This window comes from Amblyomma mixtum, chromosome 1 (genome assembly GCF_055824585.1).
Source record: "Amblyomma mixtum isolate Tamu chromosome 1, ASM5582458v1, whole genome shotgun sequence".
In the NCBI taxonomy this organism is placed as follows: domain Eukaryota; kingdom Metazoa; phylum Arthropoda; class Arachnida; order Ixodida; family Ixodidae; genus Amblyomma; species Amblyomma mixtum.
The window spans coordinates 82,172,817-82,195,700 of NC_143012.1; the positions used below are offsets into that span (position 1 = coordinate 82,172,817).

At 45.6% G+C, this 22,884-nt stretch overlaps 3 protein-coding genes across 3 annotated transcripts in view; 1 reads left to right on the forward strand and 2 right to left on the reverse strand.

The window, feature by feature from the left end:
- LOC149366971 (uncharacterized) overlaps nt 1–14,633 on the reverse strand; it is a 104,105-nt gene extending 89,472 nt beyond the window's left edge. Inside the window, exons 1-9 of the mRNA XM_089553433.1 lie at nt 14,066–14,633; nt 12,972–13,010; nt 9,856–10,007; nt 8,816–8,904; nt 7,230–7,380; nt 5,988–6,134; nt 4,073–4,227; nt 2,350–2,713; nt 1,283–1,459 (exon numbers count right to left, since the gene is read on the reverse strand). Coding sequence (XP_089409559.1) covers nt 1,283–1,459; nt 2,350–2,713; nt 4,073–4,227; nt 5,988–6,134; nt 7,230–7,380; nt 8,816–8,904; nt 9,856–10,007; nt 12,972–13,010; nt 14,066–14,111 — 1,320 coding nt within the window. The 5' untranslated portion in view covers nt 14,112–14,633. The remainder of the gene's footprint in view (nt 1–1,282; nt 1,460–2,349; nt 2,714–4,072; nt 4,228–5,987; nt 6,135–7,229; nt 7,381–8,815; nt 8,905–9,855; nt 10,008–12,971; nt 13,011–14,065) is intronic.
- Nucleotides 14,634–15,679: 1,046 nt separating this feature from the next.
- LOC149366973 (uncharacterized) lies at nt 15,680–19,298 on the reverse strand. The gene has a single exon (XM_089553444.1). It carries the CDS (start codon nt 18,945–18,947, stop codon nt 17,559–17,561), a length of 1,389 nt encoding a protein of 462 aa, XP_089409570.1. The 5' UTR covers nt 18,948–19,298; the 3' UTR covers nt 15,680–17,558.
- A 234-nt stretch (nt 19,299–19,532) lies between these two features.
- On the forward strand, nt 19,533–22,374 carry EloB (transcription elongation factor elongin B). Its single transcript, XM_089553467.1, has one exon. It carries the CDS (start codon nt 19,660–19,662, stop codon nt 20,014–20,016), a length of 357 nt encoding a protein of 118 aa, XP_089409593.1. The 5' UTR covers nt 19,533–19,659; the 3' UTR covers nt 20,017–22,374.
- Nucleotides 22,375–22,884: the final 510 nt, after the last annotated feature.

The following is a 22,884-nucleotide window of genomic DNA, read 5'->3' on the forward strand; positions in this document are numbered from 1 at the left end:
CGACTGATAGATGATTTTTAAATCCAGTTTTCTTGGTGCAGTAAATAATGTGACTTTCCGTGCGTGAGCTACCAGGGCCCATATCTTCGGCGGAATCTTCTCTGTGCTCAACCGTCCTACTCCCTTGTCTCCCCTTAAACGGTCCGCGTTCGACGGCGCTGCGTAGACGGAGCCCCCAGCGGCGGCAAAGCCACTGAAGGGGTACAATGGTACAAAGACGCCGGCGGGAGGGAAAGCCAGCCCAATTAGGCTGCCTGGCTGTACAAGGACGCAGGAGAGGCTGACAACCCGACAAGAGAAGAAAGCTGCCGACGGGAGACAAACGACATCCCAACGAGGGAGGCCGGCAGGAGAGGCTGACAACCCGACAAGAGAAGAAAGCTGCCGGCGGGAGACAAACGACATCCCAACGAGGGAGGTCGGGGGTGGCGCATGCGCCGCCGTGGAAAGGAGGACGAAGGAAACAATCCAGCCGGGAAGACAGGAGATCGGGCGTGAGCGGCGGAGCACATATAGCTGGCCAGTGCGGACGAAGAGCACGCTCAGGACGACATCGTTCACGAAAAGGGTCCTTCAGCGCCAAAGCCCGATGGCGCGCAGCTTCTGCCAGCCACTAACGGAGCGCAACTCCGGAGCCCCTCCATCGCCCCCATGAAGGCGTCGCCACGTAAGCTCGGACGCCCCAGCCTCTGATGTACAATGTATAATTATTGAATACATCATTTTGTTTAAACTGAGCCATACGGTGTCTTCTTGCCTCTCCGTCCCGTGTGGACCTGCGCATTATGTGGGGTCGTCACAATAATAACTGCACAGAGTTAGTTCATTTTGGCATCCTTTTAACATCCCAAAAGTGTCACACAGGCTATCGAGAGCTCCGTATTTATTTAGAGGAGAGTTCCAGACTAATTTAAACCGTATAAGTTTTTAAATTTCACTGACATTGCACAGCACACGGGCATTACTGCATTTTGTCTCCATTGAAATGCAGTCACCGTAGCTGGGTTCAATTCCCAATAATTGGTAATCGAGTAGTAATTCCTGCTCTGAAAGGATACAGTTGTAACTCAAACTGTGAACTGATGTAACAGTGTGATGTCAGTGCACGTTAAAGAACCCCCGGTGGTCGTAATTATCCGGAGCCCTTCACTACGGCGTCCCTCATAGCCTGAGTCGCTTTGGGACGTTAAACCCCATAAACCAAAGCAACCAAACTGTGAACTGAGGTGAACAGTACTAAATGTCTTGTCAAGGAAGCAATGTTGTGGTGTTACAGACTCACAAAAACTTCCTCAAGGTAACGTGTATCGTTGTTACGCAGAAAACTCCAGGAGTGGAAGGCAAGTGGCAGGTAGGCATCATTCACGTGACCATTCGTCACGAGATGACGGAAAGCACGCAACGTTGGGACCGTGTTGCTCTGTATCAGCGCATCTTGTAGGAAGGACATGGCCAGCGTCTGTGGGTATAAAAAAGTAAAGTTTTCACAGTTAGGTTAGTCAATGGGCACAACGTGCTTCCAGCGGATAGAGTCCTACACAACGTGAAAAGAAACGCAGTACACTCAAAGCACTGCAGTGTCTCAGCAGCACATTCGTCTTCCTGCACAAATCACTCGCAGGGAAACATGGATCCCTACCGAAGATCACTAACAAGGATTACCCTGCCTTCAAAAATTTGACCAGAGAATATCAAGGCGAAAGCCTTTAATGCCTCATCGTTGTCGACAGAAGGTTGTCAGCAGAGGTGTCATGCTTTTCGGTTGGTCGAAATGGTTATGATGTCAGAGCGCGCGGATTCGAAGTAATGAGGTCACCCACGGATGCCTGGCGCCCCCTTCTGGAGCAGACGACAACTAATAAAAAATAGTTGTCGTCCGCTCTGACAGAGGGCGCAAGGTGTCCGTGAGTGACCACACATTACATACCTCATTACTGCGAACAGAGCCATGGATACAACCGAACTCATCGAAGCAGAGAGAGAGTCGTGCTAAAGAAGCAGTCAAAATTCGGCAGTCAGTGTGTGCTAGTAATGTGTAGTCAAATAAAGACTCGTACAGCACAAACAGTCTCGCAGTCAATGCCAAACAGTGCGCCAGGAAAGGCTTTTGCTTTGCAGCACTTTAGAGAGCCAAAGTGCGCCCTGAATTTTTTTGCGATTTCATTTTCTTTTCATTTTTCTCTTCTGTCAAAAATTTATTTGGTTCGCATTATATCTGTCGCATCTCTTTGCATACCTGTCATGCCAGTGTTTTGTCCTGGTCTTTTCTAGTGACCTCGTCTATACACCAAAAACGTGTAAACATATAACAAACAAACTAAACAAGCAGCAAGCAGTAAAACAACTCACCTTCCATTTGTGAGTGCACAAGTTCTCATCAACGTCGACGTCATCCGGTTTGCGATTGCAGTTTGCAACGGAATCAACAAACTCCAGCAAGTCATTCGACTCCCTCAGCAGCTCCACAAATTCGTGAAAAAGCGGAATCGTGAAGAGCCTGATCTCAGTTTCGGCCGTTTGGACGAGGTCGGCCAGTTGGTATTTCAAAGCATCATTCCGACTGGCCTTTTCGTTGGCATCAAACTTAGCCAGCGTTGGATCTGGCGAGGGTAGGTGCTTGTAACTAATTCCAGCTGGTACCAAATCGAGGAGGTCCCCGAAATCGCTGGAGGACATCCCAGTGGTTCCTTGGGCCTTGAGGGACATCTTGTAGCTAGTGAAAGAAAGGAAATGGTGACTCACTCAAATTGCACTTCCATCAGATACACCATGTGGACTGCATTTCTCGCAAATGAAACTGACAAGGAAGCACTCCCAATTTACACAAGGGCACAAATGTTTGGCTGCCTGTAAAGGACTCAAGGGAGGCTTCTACCTTTGGATCATTGTCTCTGCTCTTAACGAATAACTAGACAAGGCATGAAAACAAGATATCCTTCACTCTCAAAAAACTGTGTGATGTCAATGGGGAGTTAGTACGCCTACAAATTTCATTTCTTATACTGCATCAAGTTATTTGATGCTCGGCCAGTTGGCATGTGCTAGAAACGATGCCACTGAAAATGATCATTCCACAATTTGATGGAACATATGCGCACTGTGACAACTGAATACGAGGTCAGGGTATTGTGTTGTGTTGCTGTCGTGCGCCAGACAATTGTCTGTTGTGCTGAAAGGATTGAAAGTTTTCAAAAACTTACAACTTGTTTAAGGGGGGAAGAGGGTCTTAGAAATAAATTTGTATTACTGAAGTGACAACTATGAAATCTTCAGGGAACATGCATTTTTGCGAGCCGATTCCAAATATGTAACTTAATTTTATGTATAACAAGTCCTTGTGCACTTATGCAATATGTTATGCAACGTTTGCCGAGAGTTTGAAAGAAATTATACTGCAGGGAACATGTTAGATTGCATGCCATTGGTTTCTCTTGACATCAAGCTATGCAATAAGGGTAAAGTTATCATCCTGCCTGTTATAGAAGGTGAGTTATAGGATTTTGAAATCATCAGTTTCTTCCCGTTTGTGAAGTGGCAAATTCAAAACCCTGTAGCTCAACTTCTATGACAGGCAGGATAATAATTTTGCCCTTATTGCATAGTTTGATGTCAAGACAAGCCAATGGAGTGCGTCCTAGCAAGTTTCCTGCAGAAAAATTTATAGAAACCTCTCGACAAAAAGTTGCATAACATACTACATAAGTGCCGAAGATTAAATTGCATATTTGGAATCAGCACGCAAAAATACCTGTTTCTTGGAGATTCCCTTATAGTGACTTAATTAACAAATTTTTTTTTTAAGACCAGCTTCCCCTCTTAAAAGACATCCTTGTTCTAGGATCATAAAGTGACACGGGGGATCTGTATCTGCTTATTCTCCTAAAAGTGAGCTAGAGTAAAAGGGTTGTACATAAAACTGTGAGAAGCTTCTTTTCACTTGATTTCTCAAGTCGTTTCTGTTATGGTCATTTAGAGTCATCAAAACCAAGCTGTTATGAAAGTAAACATTATTGCTGTACTGTATAGCCACTACCAACAAGCGACAGCAATCTCTGGAGGCCGACAGACTTACAAGATGTTGGTCTGCACTGCGGTTGTGGTGCTGTGGGTGGATTCCAGCTTGATGGCATGCCTCTCGTGGCAGCGAAGAGACTCCAAGTAGTCAGCATTCTCGGAACTGACGTACGTACAGTCAACCGTAGAATTTATCAGGTACTGAATGAAATGCTGCAAATGAACAAAAAGGTAGGCTGAAACCATGCCCACATTTGTACAAAGCTACAGAGCCAATAAATAAATTTATTCAAAAATTACAGACGACTCTCAGAAATTAAAACTTTAGAGGGCCAGAGTTTTTTGTTTGAATTGTCAGAAGTGCATCTTAATATGATCCAAAATTAAATGCGATTTGCTTTATGGGTATTTACACATAAAAATAGTACCTTGGATCTTTTTCTCCATGCTAATGTGGCTAAAAGTTTTAACACTACAAGAAATATGGGTGAAAAGCAGTGATATGTTTACTCAAGTGTGGTTGAAAAAAAAAAGTGATCAATAATGCGCTGGTTCCTCAATAGAGTAAAACCACATTAATTCAGACCTCAAGGGACTAGAAATGTTCGTAGGTTGAATAGTCACATGGCTACAAAGAAAAAAAAAAACTTTCAGGAACAGTTCTGCAGGCAGTGGTCGTCTGCTTTTAAGAGAAAGCTGCACGGCAACGATCCTTTTCACGCAAATCTGTTACGGTGTACCGCATTACCACAGTCAAGAATACCAAAGCAGAACTACTGCAAAATAGTATGGCCTTCCGTGGCTTGCATTGTGATGATGACGCAATGGCGGTGGAGCCTCATTACAAGCAGTGGTGTAACGTAGGAGGCTTCACTACACAACAAGCAGCTCGTGGCGAATGCGCATCATCGATGCACCATGTACATGGAAGCAATGGGAACGAATATTTGCACCCAAACGGCGAAACGCCCTCTAAAAATTTTTAGATCTAAGATTACCGGCTTAGCGGATTATTTAGGGAAAGCTGATTGGCATTAGTGGCCAAGAGGTCTGGAGTGGAACAGGTGCAGAGGGACCTCAAGGTCGTGCTTCATGTTGTATGCAACTTCACTTTGATGAGCGACTGCGATGGACACACTAGCACTTTGAAGAGCACAGCCATACGCTCACTTGTTCACTATAAGATTCGACGGCATTGTAAATACACCATGACTCCAATCATGACAACAGTACTACGGTGCTTGTTTGTTTTAGTATGGTGGGACTTGTTAAAAGAAATAGAAATAAAGCGTCCTGGCCCATACCACTAAAGTATAACGAGCTTAAACCAATTAAAAGTAAAAGAATGGGATAATTATATGCAACTATACCACAGCGGTGACCTAGTGGTATGAACATCCACATCGAATGTGGAAGCTGTGGACTGCAATGCCTGGTCCTGCCATGCATTCACCAGTCTTCCGATGGGCAAAAGCCTGGACTGATGCTTGGCTTCTCTGGTGCAGAATATCCCAACAAGCACTGAAACTCCACTGGACATCCGCAGGATGTCCCACACGTCCCCAGGACATCCCAGGGAGTTTCAATGCCCATTGGAGAATGCTTGGAAACACAAGCCTTTGACCTCATGCCATGCAGACCGAACACGTTAGCCATGGCGCTCTTAGCCAAGATATTTAGCCAAGTCATTTGAAGCCGCTCTCAGCTTCAGATGAAACGCGAACAAGAGAATTGAAACGCAAACAGCACAACTCGCAGATAATATACAATGCAGGCAAAGTACAGGAGCAGTTGATTTCCCCATCGAAGGTGAAGAGACCGCTCTTCCAAAGTGTTGATTGGCCATGCGTGTATTTCATCTTCAGCCGCTAATATGCTTGATTGCTTGTGCTCGTGTTTGAGGTGTTTTGGTTGCATTTCATTTGATGCTGATAGTACAAGTACATAAAATGCACACAGAAATGGAGGCTCACCAAGTTCCACATTATGGCCCAGGGACTCAGGTTCCAGTCAGCCCTCTCGGGGTAAGCACAGTACAGCATGTCCTTGGAGCTGTGGGCCGTCCTCGGCTCAGTTCCGGACCACATTTTCCAGGGACAGGTTCCGTGAATGTCAACACGCTACAAAATGTGAAAACACTACAAATGTTGAAAGGGAGTGCCACTCTCTTGTGCCAGGAAGGATTCTCTTGAAGCAAAAGGGAAAAGTGTAAAACAAACCAAATCTGTGAATTTTCAGAAATATGATTAGGCTTATTCTAGCTGATTGTTCTTATGAGAACATCGATTTGCGCTGTTACATGGCTTGCAGTCAGGTAGCACTTCCTTTGCAATGACTAACCACTCAGGCTAATGTTAAACACTTTGTAGATTTCATGAGATTTCAAAGGCTGTCCCTAGATTGTAGTAAATGGCCAAGTAGGTGCTTTCAATAAATGATTCTAATCAAGGGGGTACAGAATAAATTTAGCGGAGAGATGACAACTGGAAAAGAAGAGTGGCTTGAGGAAGTTTCATCCATCTTGAAGATGTAAGTTTAGTTCAAAGGCAACCTTCAGGCCAGCTCAATCAAACAGCCTCATAAAAAGTTCTCCAAAGCTCTCTGTGCACCAAAAAAACGTCTAATTCATGTAAAGAGGCTATCTTTTCTGTCCTTATTGACCATGCATAAAGTAAACTTTGATCTACACATCAATATGCCGAACAATTTTGAGAAAACTGAATTGGTTAAGTGTGCTGATAAGATATAGAAATCAAGGCACCTTTGTTGCACTGTAAAATGTGTAGGGACAGATTTATGAGTAGAAGAACCACATGATCAGCATATGAGAACAGATGCTTGTTTGTTTGTTTATGGGGTTTAACGTCCCAAAGCGACTCAGGCTATGAGAGACGCCGTAGTGGAGGGCTCCGGAAATTTCGACCACCTGGTGTTCTTTAACGTGCACTGACATCGCACAGTACACGGGCCTCGAATTTCTCCTCCAAAGAAATTCAACCGCCGCGGCCGGGATCTTTCGGGGCAGCAGCCGAGCACCATAGCCACTGAGCCACCGTGGCGATTGCTATAACAGATGCTATAACATTCACTGCACCAGCGATCTGCTGCACTAAGCCCACACCAACGTCTTAGCTACAATGCTTGATAGAAATTTAGACAATTCGTCAAAGACTAAGAGAAACCAAGGAAATTAGAAAGGGTGAATTTGCCCTTACCGATGTCTCGCCTCCTTTTGTCATGTGCGACTTCTTCAACACAAAGGCCGAGATAAGGGCACGCTTGATGTTGAGGATGTGCTCAGGCTCCAAAGGCGAAACTTCAAGACCGGTCACCGCACCGCCCGAGAGTGACACCACGACGGGGAAACTGGGGACAATCAGAGGACCAGCATGCTTGTGAAACAAATATATCAAATAATAAAGAACACAACAGCAGAGAGACGTGAGCACCCAGTAAAGGCACAAAAGCGAATCGGTTCAGAACTCAATTACACTTAATGTCCACCCAACAGCAGCGATATGAACTATGCAGAAAAGCTGTAAAGCAACTTCGCTTGAACTTTCACTGACAGAAATGTGTATTGGTGTTGGGACAGAACCTGCAACAACCTCAATTAATTGGCTTACTAGATTAGCTAACAAAATGGCAAATCAATGGGAAGAAAAGCCTGAATTAATCAGTGATATAAACCGACTGGTTATGGCACAAGAAATGTGCTTCTACACAGAAAGACCCTCCTGAACGCATTCTAATAACACTGCTGTTTGGCCAGCTTAATTGGTAGACTACAAAAATTCAAGACTCGTCGTGGTCTTGACCTCAATGCTCTAATTTTCCTGAAACTATGAAGAAAGAGTTCTCTATTCTCACCTTGCAGGCAGCCATATAAGGCTCGGTTCAAGCAGGTGTTGAATGCAATTAGATATTACAAGTTTACAAACTTATTCCACCATGGGAGACTTTCTCATGCTTGCCAAAGCAATGTGACTTGCTCATTCACTGTTAAGCAACGCTGACATGCATGAGAGGGAAATTAGTTGACAAGAAAAAAGTCATTCAATTGACCCTCAATGACACGAACTTAAGGAAAACTGAAAATTCGTTTACGAGCTGCATCTTTGACATACTCGACATTCACAATAACCAGAGTGTTGCTTTTAAATTAAGCAAATTCAAATTAGCGAGAGTTAAACACATTGTTTAGCAGTATTGAGTGCTGCAGTGCAGACAGCCAACCAAGCTAGTACAGATCCTCTAAGTGTGAAAGGGAACAGAGTCTGAGCACTCAATTAAATATTACTCGAAAAATATGTCATGAGCACACTTTTCCTGTTTTCTAACTAGTTTTCTTTTTTACATATAATATCCAAAAGCCATTTTCCGCTTTAGCAGAGAAATGACCAGGAAGTTTGTTGTAATGTGCAAACTTCTTGTTTCCATTCATTATGGAAAGACTTGTACAGGGTTGGTTACTCTTACAGTGAACATACGAGCATGTGGCCTGCTCTTCGCAGTGCCAGTGCATGTGACACAGCCGTGCATTGAAGCGAAGCACCACCTCCAGGTCCCTCTATGCCTATGCCACTTTGCTTCGATGCGTGGCCGTGTCGCACACACAGGCCCTCCGAAAAGTGCGACCATATGCTCGCATGTTCACTGTAAGTGAGGACGATCCTGTGCATATACTGCACTATATATCACCTTGCATATACTGCGTTATATATTATCCTGCAAGATGTATGCTAACCAACTAGCCTGATACGCCGCACTATACGTTACACCCAGCAAAGTAGTGGCTCACTGTGTCATCTCTGAGAGGTCGTCGCGGCCTATCCACATATCCTTGTTGCCAGGAGGTCCACCTCCAGATGAGAAGGCACAATTTTGTACCTGCAAAAATCATTCAATTAGAAAACAGATAAGGTTAACTGGAAATGAATTGCTGTTTCTGCAGTACATGTTAATTTAAGACAGAAGGCTCTAAAGGCATGACATAGTTTGTGGGTGCCTTGCATGTATGTTATGCCTCTATTACAACTTTACTTCAATAGGCACCAAGAACAGACATTACGTGCAATTCAACTCACCTCAAACCACAACCTTACACTTAACAGGGGGACACGGATTTCACCAAAAAATTTTTTATTTCTTGATGTATTTACATGAAATTTTTTCAGCACATAAGAAATAATTATGTGACCTCTCACAGAAAATTTCACCTTTATATCTCTAGGAAATTGTTCCATAATGTCTATTTTTCCTCTGAATCTTGTGAAAAGGCTATGGAGTTCAGAAAATGAGGTAGAAGGCTGGTTCAGCATGCACTATATTCCTACTGGTGTGTTACAGGTCAAGACATTCTTAGAATTTTTTTTTTTTTTGCAAAGCACATGTCTTGATTTTGGTTCTGAATTTTTATAATGCAGTGTCCGTTGAGATATCTGACTAAAGCCATTCTTCATATTATGAAAAATCAGCACAAAGCAAAGATGTCTAGCAGGAGAACAGAAAGTTTTGTTCAATTTATCAACAGTACGCTTTATATAAATGCCTTAAATATGCTATTTACAGAACTGCTTGCAATAAAGTATCAGATGAGAAAATGTCAGCCACTTTAAATGCAGCACAGCATAATTTTATTTGGATGCAGTAAAAACAGTTACTTTAACAGGTATATTTAATGCCCCTCCAACACTGTTAAAGTGAAACTTAACTGAAAACGTAATGCACTGAAAGAAACCACCATACTTTACTGAGTTTGCCATATATAAAATCACATCAGCTGCTGAGTAGTCAAGTGCAGGTATGCAAGAAACCCACAAAACAAAACTGTGCTCATACCTCGAAGAGATACTTGCATGTGCCGATGTGGGAGACCTTGACCTGACATGTCAAGTCCATTTCACTGACATCATCAGTGCTACCCACCGATGCAGCTTCAGCCTTGATGTCGAACTCATACTGGTACCAGTGACCCGGCACCAGCATGTTCTCTGGAAGTGCAATAAAAGTAATGGTCATCTACCCCTCAGTGACGACATTAAAGCTGCCTACACACTGGTAGCTTCTATCTCAGTACAAAGCTCATGACAGTACCAGTGATCTGGTACCAGCATGTTTTCTGAAGGTGAAATATCAGAAATGGTAAGCTTCACTTCCATATTGGCAGCTTCTGCCTTGGCACATGGCTTGTACCAGTAACCACTGATACCAGCAATTCTGATGGTATACTGAAGCTGTTAAGGATCATTTCACTGCTCTCAGTGCAGTCCACAACTGTGCCCCTTGATTTTGATGTGAAGGTTGAACTAGTACCTTTGACCTGGTACCAGCATGTTCTCTGGAAGTGCAATATCAATAATGGTAATCTACCCCTCAGTGATGACATTAAAGTTGCCTACACGCCAGTAGCTTCTGCTTAAGTACAAAGCGCATGCTGGTACCAGTGACCCAGTACCAGCATGTTCTCTGGAAGTGTAATATCAATAACAGTCATCTACCCCTCAGTGACGAAATTAAAGTTGCCAACACACCAGTACCTTCTGCCTAAATACAAAGCTCATGGTGGTACCAGTGACCTGGTACCAGCATGTTTTCTGGAAGTGCAATATCAGAAATGGTAAGCTTCTGTTTCAGAGTGGCAGCTTCTGCCTAGGTGCATGGCTTCTACTGGTACCAGTAACCATTGATACTAGCAGTTATTAAGGCGGAAGCCTTTAATGCCTCATCGTTGTAAGCAGGAGTTGTCGACAGAAAATGTCACGCTTTTCAATTGGTCGAAATGCTCGTGACGTCACAGTGCGCGAATTTCAAATGGGGTCAATTGTACTTTGCCTAGTAACCATGCAACCAATCAAAGGGATCGTATAGTGATGCTCCAACTAAGTTGGACTGAGTTTAGTTAATTGCTTAATTAATCAATTAGCCTAATTAAAATATAGGAGGCTGAAAAGGTCAGAAGAAAGAGGAAAAGAAAAGAAAGACGCGCGCCGCAGCGACAACAGCGTCCGCGGAAGAATACGCTGCTGAAAACAACAGATAAGTACGAAACCGCGTTCGCTCCACCGCCACGCACTTCCCCACTCAGTTCGACGTTGCTCGTTTCATATATGTTGTGTCGAACATCCTAGACAGTTCCAACAATTGACAGGTGAATGACAGAACACGATGGATAGAAATAAAATAATATAACTATGAAATAGCCTAGTTAACCTTTCTAGTTAGACCGCATAAATCAATAAAACCGAGAACGAAATTGGTCGAGTTGGGGAATCGAACCAGGGTCTCCGGAGTGCGATACGAGCACGCCAGCCACTCCGTAATGCCAGCTGAATGGTTTGGAATGAACAAATGCGCGTCTAGCTAATACGGCGTCTTCGTTCACTCCCATCTTCCCCCTTTCCCTTACGGCGAGGTGCAGGTGTCCACCCAGACATGCGAGAGAGATACATTTCCTTTCCTCAAAAAATAAATTTACCGTCCAGCAAGGCGTACAGCCGAATTGGCGATGGCGTTCTGTGGACTCCCTGGCAGCGTTGCAAGACGCTGTCGCGTTCCACTCTTACAGGCGAAGCTTAACATGTTAACCACACATCAGTAACACACGCAGACAGCCAATGGACGCGTCATTCGCTGGCAGCACTTGAATCATCATTCACAACCACATTCGTGACAGAATGCTGTACTAAGGCTTTCGCCTTGCACCACTTTAGTCGCCAAAGTGGCTCCTATTTTTTATGGTATTCTGATGCTGTTAAGAATTATTTGACAGCCCTCAACGCAGCCCACAACTGTGCCCCTTGATTTTTATGTGAAGGTTGATCTAGTACCTGTGACCTGGTACCAGCATGTTTTCTGAAGGTGCAATATAAGCAATGGTAAGCTTTCGCTTCCGCATTGGCAGCTTCTGCTTTGGTGCATGGCTTGTACCAGTAACCACTGATACCAGTAATTCTGATGGCATACTGATGCCGTTAAGGATCATTTCGCTGCTATCAGCGCCGTTCACAACTGTATGCCTCGATTTTGATCTGACAGTTGAACCAGCGCCTGTGACCTGGTGCTGGCATAAGGATAAAGAAGGCCTTCACACTTGTTTCCTGGTTTGGCTCAGTTTATTTATTTATTTACTATGCTCTCAGGATGAGAGGCTTAAAGAGGGCAGTGGCTACAGGTACAACAAGAAGTACAGTACCACATAGTGCAAATTAAAACACGACGTGTAACTTTTCATTACCCAGTGTTGACTAAGGTTTTGACTAACGGCAAATGGGCATTAATGGTTAGTGGTTACAAGTTCTGCAGGTAAGTGGTTCTAGTCAGTGGATTTACAAGACAAAAATTACTAATAAAAAGACCTTATGCGACTTATCTAAGTGCCAAATTTGCGGCAGTTTTGAAAGCTAAATGTTTATATACGGTGGACCTTTCCAGAGAAAGCAGATGTGGTTGGTTGGTTTACGGGGTTTAACGTCCCAAAGCAACTCAAGCTATGAGGGGCATCGTTTCGACCATCTGGAGTTCTTTAAAGTGCGCTGACATCACACAGTACACAGACCTCTAGCATTTCGCCTCTGCCGAAATGCAACTGCCGCGGCCGGGATTGATGAAAGCAGGCGGCTGATACCAAGATGCAAAAGCTACCGGCACCAATCAGCGGCTGCTTTCTCGTATCAGCATTAATCACACTCTAAACAACACTGGTTACTAAAAATGAAGCACAAAAGCAATTGCACAGGTCATTGCAGTGAGCACATAATATACGAATGACTAAAACTTTTGCCAGTCTTTAAATTTTTTACCAATGTAACATATATGGCATTTTATGACCAAACAATGAAATAGAATTCTTATGTCCTGATCTCCCTGGAATCCTCATCATCGTAATAACAGAGAGCAATACAATTCTACTCTGGCATCAAGATCAAAGGGTGCTAATTTTGTGGAGAACGGCTTACCGCTGTGGTCACATTCTTCAGCAGAGGTCGAAAGTCGGCCTGGAAAGTGCAGCACAAGAGATAAGTGGATGGATAAGATCAGCAAGATCAAATGCAGCAAGTTTTCTCTCGATGAATGCGGCACATGCAGCCTTTACGCTGTTTAACCTTCGCTATTGCTTAGTTGCCACAAACATGAGCCTAGTTTCATACTCGCCACGTATGACGTGACCTAAAACTTTCGTTTTGTAAACAAAAAGGGAAGGGCAAAGTATCTTGCAGATATCAAGTTTCAGTGAGATCACGGCATGAAGACTACCTGGTTCAACTTATTCTGTGCCCTGAGTCAGTGTTCTACAAGGGCAACTTTTTTAGAGCTAACAAAAACAAGTAAGCATATTTCATTAACTAATTAATCCATAGAGAGCTTAGTGAACTAAGAATGGTAAATTCACTTAAAATTTTCTCTGTGATGTGTACAGCATGTATTAGCCAAAAACCTGTCTTTGTATTTATTATCAAGTAGCGCTGCATTGACGAACACTAGCATTTCTTTGTATATCATAAGCAGAGTCCACAGTGAGTGAAGAGTGTAGCTTGCATAGAACACACCATCACTGCTGAAAAAACATCCATGCTAGCTCCTGCAGAGTAGTCAGTGTATTTAGTTATGTTATACTGGGTTTAACATCTCAACGTTGCATATGGGCTATCAGAGATGACGCAGTGGGGGGCTCTGGGTTAATTTCAACCACCTAGGGACCGTCACTGTACATACACACGGGCATTCTTTCACTTTGCCTCCACTGAAATGCGGCTGCCATGGCCAGGATTCAACGTTGCAGCCTTTAGCTAGGCAGCCAAACCACTGAGTCACTGCAGCAAGTGTATGCAACAAGAATGGGCATGACTGACCTATGCATTGCTGAAACTGGGGCACTCATGCAAGGTGATGCTGATAAAACGGAACGGTACACAGAGATGCACAACATACACAGACGCACATGCTGCTAAACTGTCTACAAAGCTCCCATTAGTTCAGCTTGATGACTACAAACTATGCTGCACAAGCAAGCTTCAAGGCAGAAGCATTCGCCATGCTCTCACCAACTCACCATCTGCAAAGATTAGGAGAATGGTAATAAGGGACACGGACTTCATCCTTCTTAGAGATAGCTCCGCCCTAGGGAGTCATTCCAGATGTTCGCCGATCTTGTCCCGCCTTTCCTAATCCCGACAAAGCCCTTCACTCCACGTCACGCACAGGAGAATTGCCACCCGTCCGCAACCAAAGTCTTCTCGACAGCGCTAACAATCTGTCGTGCGGTGACCGAGAAGGAATCCACACCTACGCGAAGACTCAAAGGAGGAGCGTTACAGCGAACACTCCACACTTGGAGTTCTGAGCAAACTGTCTCCCAGAGAGGCTCCAATCGGCAGGTCCCTGACAGAACTGAAAGCGCTCGAGAGCAGAAACGATGGTATCCCCAAATCAGCGCCCAGTCCGTCTCCTCAGGGGCTGGCCATGGGGTGATAACAAACAGACGGGCATAAGCAGCTGCAGAAGAGATAGTGTGGCCCTTCAAAAACAGGCTCTTCGCGCTCTGCCAGGAGGATACAAGTGCTGAGCGAAGGGGGGGCACAGATAGCTGGGACTTGCGTTCCAGGCGCTTTGAGAGCGCGATACAGAAAGGCCGCAAGCAGGAGTCAGCTTGCGTAACCTAGCTGTTCACTCTCACAAAAAACACAGTCAGTAAGGCGATGCACTTCGGCAACTAATCTCACGAACACTACTGTAGTTGTTGTTAGGTGGGCGAGGCCTTCTATCGACCTCAACCTACAATATTTATGTAGTTTATTTATTTATTTTCAATACTGCGGGCCCCTTTACAGGCCCCTAGCAGGTGGGCATGCACAACATTTACACTGAGGCAAGAGCTACATCACTAAACACAAGGAAACTTCACGATACGGCAAGAACACATGCCAAGATAAATCCGGTAGAACACTGGTTCATTTGCCTAACTGAGGACAAATGATGTACGATCGGCTCTTGACGAGCTTATCATAAGAAGTAATCAAACACAGTTAACAGTGAACAACATGCACGCAGAAAAGAAAATAAAAAATGAGAGAGAAAACCTTGGCGCTTAAGATAAGATGTGTATATGATGAAAACAATATCAATACTGAAGGATTGCAGACAATCAAACCCAGGAAGACAAACTATGACTAAGCAAGAGGTGATGCACTGATTAACACGACAAGAAGGAAGGAAAGTGAAACAGATTACGAATACTCAGAGCCTCATGTGTATCCCTGAGAGCGTTACTCTGCGGCAATACCGGCCTCGAGCCTTGTAGCGAATGTTGTTAAGGTCGGCACATGGGCCACTGCGCACTATGTAACATCTACTACACCATGTAATATTCATCCCCGTACTCATGAAATAAAAAAGAAAGAACTTCAGCCTCGAGGCCTGCACAGATCCCCGCATAAGATGCACAGCGAGGTTGAAAGGAACGTGAGCGACATCTCAATCCAGTTCCAATGTTTTGCGTGCCCGAGGCTCCACCCTCGCTCATTTCTGGGTATTCCACATCCATCTTCTGTTTTCTATGTCTACAAGATGCATAGAATGCTGTTCACTTCCCACTTTGTTTCATGTGGCTTCCTAGAAATGGATTTGGAAGACACTGACTTAAAAAGCAGCATGCACACACCGTTCCTGGATACTGAAAAATGTGTTTATTCAGTTAGGTGACAAGTAGCCGACATATATCTAGTGAAAATGAATAGGTTCACTATACGTTGCTAAACGTAAACATAAAGCTTGTAGGCGACGCATTTTTCCATTGCTAGACAATGTTTTCATACTTCTATTACGTCTTCCAAAAAAATATAGACATATTAAATATGTCAGCGGTTTACTGGACACAATGTCTGGGAGATGCCAGTTAGCTATGCCCACTAAGAAGCATAGTAAACAATAAATATACTCGGACAGTCCATGTTAAGATAGGCACAACAAGAAAAAGGCCTCAAAGTCATCAACAGGACTTAGGACCCAGTGCTAAAAGAGATTACCACACAGTTGCAGTATTAGAAACTACATCACCTGATGTAGCTTTGAATAAATATAACACAACACACAAATGCTGTACAACTACTAACGAATAGTGCGTCACGCTAATAACAACTGTCAAACTTCATTTAAGCTTTTCACACACATCAGTCTATATCTTAAAAAACAAATGAAACAAAAAAATTGTAACTGCCTTTCCGAGAAGAAACAATAATTTTATGAAAAAAAAGCCAAAAAAACCTTACATTCCTGACAGTGCTGCTAACGATAATTGTGTACAGTTATAAATATACCGGGATGCTGTATACACATGACAAAGGAAGACATATGGAAAGGATAATGGAATCTGCGTGACAAACTGACAGCAGGCACGCAGCTCGCAAAGTTACACGACACTTCCAGCATATGCGATTGAACATGCAAAAAAATTAGACACTCTTCCTTGCTTTAGTGACGTAATAGCTCGATGGGCCATTCATTGTATTATAGGCACGAAACAGCATGCGAATCTAAAGCCTTCCAACAGAGTGATGGAAGCTAAGGAAAAGGTAAGAAAGAGAACAAAACAAGATTATCAGAAAAGCTGCCACACCGGAGCATAATACCACTAACAGCAGAATATGCTTAAGAGTTGCACACCTATGACTATGCGTACGACCAAAACATCTTCCTGGTCGTGTGTAGGGAATGTAGAGAACAGTTGAAAAAGCGTACGTTTCACAAAACACTTTCATTTGTGGATACCGGTGGTCACCATGAGGATGAGAAATATGAGTGAGCACAGGTCAAAATACTAAAGGAAGCCACAGAGCAATGCATGCCAGGCAATTAGTGGACAGTCATGACGTCATGCCGCGTAGATGTTGCATTAAAAAAAAAAGAGAGAATAGGAAGAGCGTGGAGTAAAGACTTGACAGTGGTAACATAAGGTATCGTCCAGAGGATCACCTCAAGGATGTTAACGAACAAGGGCAAGAAAAACTCTATTGTGTACAAAATACACCGAACGGCAGTGGCTACTTGTATAGGTCATCGCGACTTAATATGAAGAGATCCTTTGCCTTGGTCGCAGAGAGGAATTGGAGCCCATCTTGTTCATCCTCATCACAGGCTACAACTGCAACTTGGAAACTGACTTGTGTTGACCATTGGCTTGGCTGCAAGGTGTGCTCCTGAAAGCCGCAGCCGGGACTGAGCAGCAGCTCGGCATGTCGGCATCTCACCATGTACAGTACTGTCCACAGTTAAAGGGAACATGCGATCGCATGCCCTCCGCACTTCACGAAGCCCTGCTGCCTAGATGCAGCGAGAATATGTGGCATGAGGCGCATGCGTGGAAAGACCAACCACCGTGCTTTCTGCACATGCGTCTTGAGCCGACAATTCCCAAAAGTTCTCGGTGGCAGTGCGCCACGAAGCGCGGAGGCCACGTGATCGCATGTTCCCTTTAACAGTGGACCGTACTGTACATATGTTTCACACAGGCTGCATCATAACAGCTCTGAGGATCCACAGTACCACTCCTACAGCAGCAGACTCGCATACGGCTGCTTTTCAAAGTACCGGTACAGTTTCGAAGAGAACAGCAGGCTTCGGAAGTTCGTCATGCGCATGTCCGGAACGTAGTGCTCCCGCGTGTTCCTCACGGGGAACAGAGTACCGCACTCGCGATAGACGTTCACCACGGCCGAGCGTTCGGGCACGAGGATGTTGTCCTCGACGGGATGGTTTGGGTTCCTCAGGGCTGCCACCACCTGCTTGGAAAACCCGCTGGCGACGAGGAAGACTCGGTGCTTTTCCGACAGCCGATGGTACTTCACCTTCCGCTGCGTCACAAAGCGAATCTGCAGAGAGCTCGCCACAATGTCATCGGAAAATTCGTCGCAAAAGTAGTGCGTATGAAACAACACTAGCGGTGTCCTCGTATTGTTGCCATGACCGCGCGGGTTTAACGAGCTGAGTCCACGTGAGAGTTGGTTTAGGTTCTTCGTCGTGGCTAACGATACGAACTGGTTGGTCTCCAGGAATACGGAGTTTCGAGCTCTCTTTTTCGTTCGCAAAAGACAGTCGGCGATGCGTGCAGCCTCGGACACGTTAGAGAACCTCTTTGGAAGGTTCCACGGAAGCAGGTTCAGGCTGGCCAGCGTTCGACCAGGAACCGCGGCGAGGAGTCTTTTAGCGTCGGGGAGGGCGTCGGTGTCATAAAAGACGAAGTCGTCCACACCGAGGTGTCGGTGGTAGGTGACGAACTCGACTAAAGTCAGTGGCGTCACCGCCGCGGAAATCGGCGGAACGCACACGCTGAAATTGCGCGTCACATTAACGGCGGGCGCTCGCGTGGACTCGAGTGGGATGATGTGCGACTTCTCGGAGCGGCCGGACGCGGAGGTCGCCAAGAAAGAGACGCCGACGGGCTCGATCGAGACGTCGCGGACCGCGCACTCCAGGACGAGCGCCGAAGACGCGGGGTCGCCGCTGCCTTCGTCGGCGCCGCTCAACGTCACAACCGTGAGGGAGTCAGCGCGGACGCTATGTTCGCTGTCGAACCACAAGAAGCACATGAGGTCTGCCGGCAGGTCTCGCTCGACGACGGCCACGACTCGCGACACGTTCGCCCCGTCCTCGGCTACGTCCCAGTACGCCGCATAGACGAACAGCGAAGAGCTCTCGAAGGCGAAGACTTCTCGCCAGACAGGGAACACGATGGGCGTCACGGCGGCGCCGGAGTCGAGCTGGGAGCGACGCAGCAGCTCGATCTGTCGGTCACACTTCACGGCCGCTTCCTTCGTCTCGAAGACGTCCATCACCTCGAGGATCACCTTCATGTTGGCGTACCGTCGTTCGCATATCAATAGCGCGAGTACGGAGAGAATGCAAATGACGATCAGAGCCAGCTGCGTGTATTTCTTCATCTTGGTTTCCTCGAAAATTCGCGCTGCGAAGTTCTGTCAATTTCTCCTTCCGGCGTTCATCGGATTTAATCGCTCAGGAGGAGGAGACTCATCATTGTTTCGCAAAGGCGCGCCCCGCCGCAAGCCGTTATTCGCGACTTGAACATGACCTGCAGCGTCTGAGCGTTGATAACATAGCTTACGGCAATTTTCAGGTTGGACCTTGAAGGCGAATGCAATCACCTAAGACAGAACTTTCGTACGACATACACTTCGGCCTCAAATTGAACAAGCTGCATGAAAAATGAAAGTTTACTTACAAAAAAACAAACATCGCACGCGAACGCAAAACGCACAGGCCACCTGGCAGGCTGCCATTTAACTAATGAAAAACACTTTTTACGGTAATCATTCAAAACTACTATCAGTCAATATTGTAGTTAAACGTTATAGCAAATTAGTTTAAATTAAAGCTTGAAAATATTGTAAAACACTTTTTAAGATCGCCCTAGTCGCACAATTTCGAGATGGAAGCAAAAGTCGCGAGAATCACTAACACTGTGCTTGCAAAAACGCGGGTCGCGCTCCCAAGCGGCCAAACCGTGCAACGAAGGGAAACGTTCGCCCCCCTTCCGAAGAAAAGAACACTCCGACGGCTCAGCTCAGTTGCTCAGCACTGCAGTTGCAAGCCTAGACGGCGGTCGAGCGCGCGGCGCCCACCACACCTCACGCCATGGATGTGTTTCTCATGGTGCGCCGGAAACAGACCACCATCTTCCTCGACGCCAAGGAGACGACCTCGGTGCGCGAGCTGAAGAAGATGATAGCCGGGATCACCAAGGTCGCGCCCGAGAACCAGGTGCTCTACAAAGACGACCAGTGCATGGATGACAACAAGGTGCTCACCGAGTATGGCCTCAACAGCAGCACGGCCAAGGCCCAGGCGCCGGCCACGGTGGGGCTCGCGTTCCGCGACCCCGACACGGGCAAGTTCGAGCCGCTCGAAGTGACGCCGCTCTCGAGCCCGCCTGAGCTGCCGGACGTCATGAAACCGCCCGAGTCGCAAGCCCACGAACAAACGGTGGCTTGAAGAAGAAAAGCAGCTGCGTTTTGCCGTCGACGACTTATTTCGCCCCCCTCACCAACTACGCACTCGTGAGAGTGCCTGCAGCGTCGAACTGCGCTAGCCTTTTCCCCGTTTTTTTTTTTCTTTTTTTGTTCCAACCTTATTTGAAACCCCGCAAAGCTCTAACGCCATTTCTTTCTTGTCTGGTTCATCCTTTTTGCCCCTCCAGCGTGCTACCTTCTTGAGCATCATCGCCAAGTGCATAGTGCCTACGGCGCCGGGGAACTCCGTCGGGTTACTGCAGTCACCAGTGGTTTTGCTTCGCTTGTCTCGAGTTTGGCCCTTTGGTTCGCCCTCGCACCGTCACCCCATGGCGTTCTCGGTCGCAGCTACGTGATTCTTCAATTTCCCAGTGCCGGATTGTCATCGATTCGGGAACGAAGGAACTGAAAAAAAAGAGAGCATGATTCGGTGGACGACTCAATTGCTGTGAGGCGTGTGCGCGATAGCGTGCTTTATTTTTTATTTTTTTGCCCCCGAATGAAGTTGGCCATTGAGCACCGGGTGTCACGTGCTTTGCTGTTGCTACCAGCTTGGCGCGCAGTTAGCGATGACGCTGCACTTTCAGCCTGAATGGCAACGAAGTCGACGGGAGGGTGAAGAAGTTTTTTTCGGTTTTCTTTTCCAACTCTCGAGTCTGGGCATGCCGCGTGTATTTTGTCACGTGTGAAGACATCCCCAACTGTCAGATAGCCTGCTGCCCTCTTAATTGTCATAAAAGCCCGCATTAAAACCGGCTTTTTAATTTTTTTTTTACTTCAGCCGCGTTTGCTTGAGCGTCTTTAAAGAACTAAGGGATGAAGGTGTGCATTGACCCGACAGAATTTTTTTTTTCTCATTTTCTGTGACCGGGCCCCATTTTTCTGTCGTGGGATTTACTGGAATGAAAAGATGTTCAGTGTTGCTGTGGTTGAACAGAAAAGATCTCCCTTGTTTGTTCAGGGTTTTGCATGAGAGCTAAATATAAAGCTGTTCTTGGTGATGTTTATGCTGCATTGTTCTTCATTGTGACCTGCCCCAGTGAAAGCCCATTTGATGAAAGGCAGGACTAGGATTTCGCAATAAATAGCAGTTTTTTTTAATATGGCATGTACAGATTTTTGCTTTACTGGCCTAGCAGTTTAAGTTGGCTTTTCTTTTTTTACGTGTGGAATGCAACTGTCGTGAGTGCCCCATGCTACAAGAGAGAGTGATTTAGCAATGTGAACAAATACTACTGTAAATCATAAGACAAGCCCAGATGGGGCAGTCTGATATTTCTTGCCTTTTAAAAAACACCTCTATTCACCCCGAGATTTCTGACCCTCTTTCTCACTAATGCACATTTCTAAGACTGAACACTACAGAGTGTACAGTCATGAAATTTATGAGCGTGAACACGGCAGCGCGTGCCCGATAGCCTCGAACCCTACTCGTGGCGACATGCAGCGGCCGCTTTCATAAACAAAGTGGAAAGGGAGGCGTGTCCTTTGACTTGCCGGAAGCTGGCAAAGCGGCGTTACCCTTTCCACCACGTTGCGGAAAGCTGCCGCCGCGTATCGCCACAAGTAGGGCTCGAGGATATCAGCCACGCACTCCCGTGTTCACGGTCATAAATTTCATGACTGTACACTCACTATCCTAGTTGCACTCTGAGCTCTGCATCTTTTCCTATTCATGGTTTAAAAAGTTGAGCCTTCCACACGCAAGTCGACCAACACGTGAACTGCACGAGCCAGTAGTAGCCGTGATGCTGTGCGCTGCAATCATTGTGATAGATACTCCCTTGAAGAAAAAAAGCTTTTACCGCTGGCTCGCCCGCTGTGATGCATGGCTGGATTTTCAGCAGGTTTTTAACGGTCTTAAGAGCGAGCGTTTGCAGGGGGTAAGGGGGGTGTTGGGTTTTGCTATTGGACACCGGTAAAGGGGTAACGCATAGCTGACTTTGTTGCTGCATCATGACTGGCTTTTCTCGGATAAAAGCAGAAGTCCAGCAAAGGGCCTTTCTTTTGTAGCAGCCGAAGCACTTTAGTGTCGGCCATGTGTGCATGTGTGTGTATAAAGATGGAATGGCAAAAGAGGAGACATAATTTAATAATTGCAAACTTTATCCCCTTGCTCTTCACTTATTGCTAACGTAAAAGAAAACTGTATGTTGCCAATTTGTGTGAGATGAGAGAGATTACTTTTGTTACTGTTAAAACTTGTCTATTTAACGCGAAGGACCCCACCCAAGCCACATTATGTATGCACAGTTCTGAATGGTAGGAAATTTGTACTTAACGAAAAGTTTCTGTAGCAGTTTATTCGGCACATTAAAGTGGTTTGTTTTACGATTGTGCATATCTGTGTCAACCTGGTTCTTCCCCTGGTGTCCGGCTTATTGCACTGAAATGTATGTGCCTCTTGTGTGGCACACATAGCTGGGGTCAAGGTATCCTGGTGCAGATGTGTTGCTAGGAACTGCAATGCTTGGCGTGCCATCTTTGAGATGTTGTGACTGGTGGGAGATTTGCTGTAAACTCTGGGCGCACAATTTAAAACAAATCTGAAAAGACGTCGAACATCTTTGAAAAAGAGGGGATATCTTTAATGGAAAATAATGTGGCGTTTAGGGCAGCTTTTGACGTCCTGTCCAGAGCTTCCTGGTATGAGTGGAAAACTGGGGTTGGCAGAGTACATTGCTGTGAGCATCTCAGTCTAGTTGTGCAACTACAGCCAAAGCAGCTTTTCTATCCACTTTGCAAGTGCAAATTCAAGTTTAGGCTTTCATAAAGCAACCGTTTGTGTAACTGTACGTGGCTCTTACTAATAGAATGTACAATTCCACTGATGGTGTGAGCGTAATAACAG

Coding starts and splice junctions, on each gene's coding strand:
- LOC149366973 (XM_089553444.1), bottom strand. CDS start 18,947: ATGAAGAAATACACGCAGCTGGCTCTGATCGTCATTTGCATTCTCTCC.
- EloB (XM_089553467.1), top strand. CDS start 19,660: ATGGATGTGTTTCTCATGGTGCGCCGGAAACAGACCACCATCTTCCTC.